Source organism: Cricetulus griseus, chromosome 3, assembly GCF_003668045.3.
Source record: "Cricetulus griseus strain 17A/GY chromosome 3, alternate assembly CriGri-PICRH-1.0, whole genome shotgun sequence".
NCBI classification, from domain to species: domain Eukaryota; kingdom Metazoa; phylum Chordata; class Mammalia; order Rodentia; family Cricetidae; genus Cricetulus; species Cricetulus griseus.
The window spans coordinates 56477798-56484305 of record NC_048596.1 but is presented as its reverse complement, the minus strand read 5'-3'; the positions used below and the strand labels follow the sequence as shown (position 1 = coordinate 56484305).

Genomic DNA, 6508 nt, shown 5'->3' with positions numbered 1-6508 from the left:
CCAGGGGATCTGACATCCTCTTCTGGTCTTCATGAATACTGCATGCATGCACCACAAATATATATACTGAAAAGTTTCTGCACCCTGATAAACCTCTCCGCTGATACAGCAATCCAAATCAGACCAAATCAAACGGAATTAGAAAAAGCCTACGTTTAATGGATACAACACTCCCGGATGGCCTTCGAGCCCCCCAGAGAGGAGACAGGAAAGAGAGACTGGAAAAACCACAAGTCTGGTTCCTGGGGGGCAGTTTAAATACCCTGTGGGAGTGATCTTGAGCCTCTCTGGGGGAGGGGTCATCATTTGGCAGGCTTTCAGAGATGCAGCAGTGTTTGGAGGGAGATTGATTGGGGAGGGAGGGCTCGGGTGTCACCTCCACCATAACATCCTAAACTCTTTGGATATATATGGATGCCAGCAACTGGGGTGAAGCTTCCACCATAACACTTACATACATACATACATACATACATACATACATACATACATACATACATACACACACACACAGATGCAAGCAAAATACTCATACATATAAAATAAAAATAAATACTTTTTTTCTTATCTGAAATGGGCTGGGGCTGTTGCTCAGTGGCAGGGTGTTGGCCTAACAGTATGACATAATGGGTTCAATCCCCAGTATTGCTAAGGATAATGCCTGAAAAGGACAGCAGTGCCCACCCCACGTCCCCAACTTCAACATAGAATTACCATGTAACCGAGCATTCTGGGGAAGGGCAGAACAGGGTCAGATAAGCATATGAACACTGGTGGGGGTAGTGACACAGTGTGTCGTAGCAGCCCCAAGATAGAAGCCCAAAGGTCCACAGACAGACCAAGGGGGAACAAAATATGGCCACCTGAGCAGTGGAATATTATTCAGTCTTCAAAAGGAAGGGAATTCAGACACAAACAGCAGCTGTATCTGTTGAATAAGTTGAGTACATTCCAAGCAGTGAGCCAGGCCAGGCACAAAGGGCCACATACTGCTAGGCTGATCGCTGGAGTCCCTAAAGTCCTTGTTCCACAGGATGTGGGCTCAAAGGGGTGGGGGAGAATGAGTCAGCATTTCAGGGGGACTTAGTTTCAGTCTGGAGAGGTGACAACATTGGGGAGCTTGGTGGTGGTGAGGCGACATAGTGCTGAGTTGCTTCTCCCACTGTGTGGATTCCCAGATTTAAGTTAGGCAATCAGGAGCAGGGTCCTGCAATATGTCTATTTGGAGAGCAATCTTTTTTTTTTCTTTCTTTCTTTCTTTTTTTTTTTTTTTACAACAGGGTCTCCCTATGTAGCCTTGGCTCGCCTGAAACTCTAGGCTGGCCTCACAGAGATCCTCCTGCCTCTGCCTCCTGAGTTCTGAGATTAAATGAGTGTGCCACCAAACTCAGCCAATTTTATGTTTTGTTTTAAAAAGTAGAATATTAGTTGACCTCCTCCTTACTCTGGAGGCCCTGTATTGCCACCTTCTTTAAGGTTTGGCAGACCCACCTGCCAAACCTCCCCCACCCCTCTGCATATAGGGCTTGCTGAGGCCAGAAGATGTATTTAAATTGGAAAAGCGGAGCTGTGAATTGCGAAGTTTACTCTGGGCCCTGCCCAGAGAAAAGCCTCCTCCCCCACTCAAGCCTAGATCCCAATTTTCATGCATTCTTATTCTTATGACGATGAAGCTGCTGAACTCTTAACAGCTAAGCTGGCTGCTAGGTGAAGCGCTACTCCCAGGGAGAAGTGGCTATTCAAGGGAATGACACTGGGACTTTTTAAAGCACAGGTCGTACAAGGTCACACTTGGAGGGTTGTCCCACCTGCTCACCTGTCAGCCTCCACTCACAGCCTACTGGAGTATGATTTTTGTGTAGACTTTCAGCAGGCTGTGGCTCTTTCTCAGAGACCAGCACAAGCTGTCAGCCAGGCCTGATCTAAACCACCCCACCCTAGACTTTGCTCAGCCTTTTATCAAAGCCCCCTGACCCCCACCCCTTTGCCTCTGCTGCCACCCTGTAGCACACATTGGTCCTCAACCCTCTTTGTAGCTGAGGATGACCTTGAACTTCAGATTTTCCTGCTTCCATCTCCCCAGAGCTGGGTTTGTAGGTGAGCACCACCATGCTATGCCTAGGTTATTCAGTGTTGGGATCTGGGGCTTCATGCATGGCAGATTAGCACACTACCAAATGAGTCACATGCATAGCCCACGACTGCCGCCATTTCTTCTGCTCCTTTTGTAGACTGGGGCACAGAGAGCAATCTGCAAGTGAATGGTCACTTGTGATCAACAGACTAGAGGCTGGACTTGAACCCAGTGCTGGTGGCTGCAGGATCTTCCTGTGTCCCAAGTTCATGATAGACTAGACAGTCAGGGGTGTAACAGGGCAGAAGGGCTCAGGGCCTGAACTCAGCTAAGCCAAAGTCACCTGACCCCGTCCTGTCTGTCCCAGGCACTTAGAAATTTCAACACTGAGCCTCACAGTTACTGGAAAAGTTGTTCCAGGCCTGGCTTAGCCAGTAGCCACTGACTCACAAACACCATTGAACACCTACTGTGTCCTAAGCTCTGGAGATGGGCCTAGACTGTCATCACACCATGATGGTAACAATCTGGGGGGGGGGGGCAGTTTTTTTTTTTTTTTTTTTTTCCTTTTGAGACAAGGTCTCATTCTGTAGCCCAGGCTGGCTTGGAACTCACTATAAAGACCAGGATGGCCTCAAACTCAGAGATGCATCTCCCTCTGCTTCCTGAGTGTCAGGACTAAAGGTGTGGACTGCCAAGTCTGACCCCAATGAGATCTTTAAGAGGTGAGAATTGGCTGCAAGTAGAGTGAGTGGAGATACACCAGCATCCTGAAAGACTGCTGTCCTAGGGCAGCCTAAGCAGAAGGAGTCATGGGCCAGAAGATCTTTGGCTCTTCCTTCATGGGAAAGGGCTGGAAGCTGGACAGGCATAGGGTTGGAGTCTAACGACAGACTGGGGTCAGTCCATGGGGCTCTTATCCTTACCCATGCCCCCATATTCTCCCTGACACTAATGAACATGGAGGATGAGAGAGAGTCCTGCAGTAGTTATTGTAGTTTTGAGAGCCACATCCGGGAGCAAGAACCAAACCCCAGACCAGTTGGATGATAGTGTCCAAACCTAGCCCCCCTGGCTATTTGTCTGTGTTACCAAGAACACCCACAAAGCATGAAGGCCAGCGACCCCTGCAGTGTTACAGTCAGGGATGCATCTCCAAATCAATTTGGGGGTGGGGGGCCTGCTTGCCAACATCAGGAGCCTTAGTGTAGGGCAATGACCTAGGTCTGACCCAAGCCTGGGTCCCTGCTCCCCAGAGGAGGACCCTAGAGTGCACAGACCAAGACCTGCAACCCCCTTCCGGTGATACTTCACAGCAAGGGACTTAGGGACCCAGAAACAAGAAGGGTGTGTGTGTGTGTGTGTGTGTGTGTGTGTGTGTGTGTGTGTGTGTTCTCCAAAAGACCAGGAGCAGCACTACAGGCTACTGGAGGCCCTGGGGATCCTGGGCTTCCAGTTGCATCACAATGCCTCATCAAGGGATTTGGAGACATGGTGTAACGCGACTAAGGACTAGATAGATGCCCGAGTGGCCCCTCAGGGTCTCAGGGACCTGGCTGCTCCATTCCCTTTGGTGTTCTGAGTAAGGACCAAGGATGATTGGTGCAAGCCCAAGGGCAAAGGGTGGGAGGAAGCCACAGTCCCCTGAGGAGGCTCTGGTGGCAGGTACTGATTCTTCAGTAAGGGATGTGGCAGGCTCTGAGCCCCCTGTATTGTGGCCAGGTCACCTGCTGGCTCCAGGCTCCTCAGATACCATAGAACACAGAACAGGGACATTCACACCTAGGTGAGCAGTACCAGGGTTCTGCCCAGTCCGGCCCCATCAGGCCATAATGGCCACAGTGGGGGGTGGGGTGCTGGTGGGGGAAGGGACCTTCCAGAGCCCTTAAGGGTTAGAGAGCTCTAGGATTAAGAAGGTCTGGACTCCGCACTTGAAAATCCTTGTTCTGGGGTCAGAGGGAGGGAACTGATGACTCCAAGAGCGCAATGCCCTGCCAGTTATCTGTCTGTCCTTGCCTTGACAGACAGACCTGGGGGGAGCGCAGATCTGTGCTGTTCCGGGATGTCCTTAACTCGATTTCTCTTAGAAGCGCCCACTCTGTGGTTGTTGTTCAGGCTTCGTCCCTCAACCCTCCACCTGGTCGACCCGGAAACTTCCAAACTTCTGGGACCATCCTAGACTTGTCTCCTCACCAATAGTGCCACCCCTTGGAGTTTCCCTCCTGGTAGCCAAGTCACAGTGTGACGTGTTGCTTCCCACCCTCAGCCCAGGCAAGTCCTTGGCGCACCAGTAAGGATCCAGAATTCGGCGGGTCCCCAAGGGTCCACCAGCAAGTAAGGAGGACGGGAGATGCCCTGAGGAGCAAAGAGCCGAGGGGTGGGACCAACAGGTTCTAATGCTGGGCGGAGCCTAGATCTAGGGGCTGGGGTCTCTCCAGGTGACAGCAGCTACCGCCCGGCCCGCGCCTCCTCCCCCCAGCCGTGATTGGCAGGCGGCCTGCGCACCGGCTCCCAGTCGGCCGGCGCCCTGCGGGCCAGAGAGTAGGAGGGGGCGCCGGCTATATATACCGCTGCTCTTTGGGGCTGGGCGCGCGGGGACTGTCCCGCCACTGCTGCAGGCCTGTTTGCTACCGCAGCCTCGACCGGCGCGCAGCATTCGCCGGACTCACGGCCCGCCACTCGAGCGCACGCACGGCCCGCGGGCCGGAATGGCGAGGCGCGGGCCGGCCACGGGGACGCTGCTACCCAGGGTCCTGCTGGCCCTGCTGGTAGCCCTAGTAGTCCGAGGGGCCGCCGCACCCAATGGCACGCGGCCGGCCGAACTGGGGCGCGGCTGGGACGGCCTGGTGGCTCGCTCTCTGGCGCGCCTGCCGGTGGCCGCGCAGCCCCCGCAGGCGGCGGTCCGCAGCGGCGCAGGGGACTACCTGCTGGGCCTCAAAAGACTGCGGCGGCTCTACTGCAACGTGGGCATCGGATTCCACCTGCAGGTGCTGCCCGACGGCCGCATCGGTGGCGTACACGCGGACACCAGGGACAGTGAGTGCGGGGCGTGCCGGGAGGGTGGGGACCCAGGCAGTAGACCCAGAAACTGTGCGGACTCGAGCTCCATCCGTTTGGACGCGAAGACCGTCAGCGCACCCGCTGGCCGGACCCCGCCTCCCGCCTTCGGAAGCCTGGGCTCCCGATGCCGAATTCCAGCGCCTTCGCCCGTCGGCACCCACGGGAGCCCGGGACAAATGCCCAGACTGAGGCCAGACTTGGGGGGCCTAGCGGCAGACAGGACCCGAGAGCTTAATGCTTGCTCTGGGGACCCTGCCTGGGTTTTTTTCACCGCCACCACACCAGCATCTAGGTCCCCAGAGGATCTTGGTGGAGGGTCTCTGTTGGCCCAGGGTCACTTACGCTTTTCTAACCTGCGCTTCCCCCTCCCCCCAGGCCTTCTGGAGCTCTCCCCGGTGCAGCGGGGCGTGGTGAGCATCTTCGGGGTGGCCAGCCGGTTCTTCGTGGCCATGAGCAGCAGGGGCAAACTCTTCGGTGTGGTAAGTACCTGGGGAGTCTGGCTGGGCACCTGCTGGGGACAGTGTGCAGGGCTAGCCCGATTGTAAAACGCGCACGCACTCACGCACTTGTGTCTGGTTAACGGGTCTCAAGGTTTTCAGCCAAAGTAGCCAGAGACCGGCCGCCCCACCCTATTACTGCCAGCCGTATGTGGGTACTTACTTATCCTAGGATAGGCGGGTCCAGCAGAGATGAGTCCCAACAGGCAGAACGCGCGACAGGAGATACCAGATTGATAGGGTCAGGGCAGGTGAGCTGTGCTCCGTCTAGCGTGGCTTATCACCTCCTTGAAGCCTGGGACAGACAGACTTGACACTCTGCCTAGAAAGAGACCCTCTAGACCCCCTTGGGCCCTGGCTACAACAGGTCCCTGGCTCACCCTGTGTCCTCTTTCCTAGCCTTTCTTTACCGACGAGTGTAAATTCAAAGAGATTCTTCTGCCCAACAATTACAACGCCTACGAATCCTACGCCTACCCTGGCATGTTCATGGCCCTTAGTAAGAATGGGCGGACCAAGAAGGGGAATCGAGTGTCGCCTACCATGAAGGTAACACACTTTCTCCCTAGACTGTGACCCTCCGGAGCGCTGACTCAGCCTCGGAAGCATACCCCATCCCTCAGGAGGAGCACTTTCTTTCCATGGAGAATTACTTGCAAAAAAAAACAAAAAGAAGAAAAAAAAGTGTAAGATATTTAAATTAATTATTTAAATATGTATATACGGATGCCAAATTATTTATAATTCTGTGTATTTTCATTTTATGGGAGGGGGGATGACCAAAGGAGCAAACAAATCCAATGAAGCTCGGACTTGTTTGGAGCAGTGGGACGGACTTCCTAAACTATCAAAGTCCAGGGTGTGCTGCTATTTCGTG

The 6508-nt window shown here is 54.1% G+C and overlaps 1 protein-coding gene across 1 annotated transcript; it reads left to right on the top strand.

Moving 5' to 3' along the window:
- Positions 1–4782: 4782 nt before the first annotated feature.
- Fgf4 (fibroblast growth factor 4) lies at positions 4783–6207 on the top strand. Its single transcript, XM_027409198.1, has 3 exons — positions 4783–5110; positions 5510–5613; positions 6031–6207. Exons 1-3 carry the CDS (start codon positions 4783–4785, stop codon positions 6205–6207), a joined length of 609 nt encoding a protein of 202 aa, XP_027264999.1.
- Positions 6208–6508: the final 301 nt, after the last annotated feature.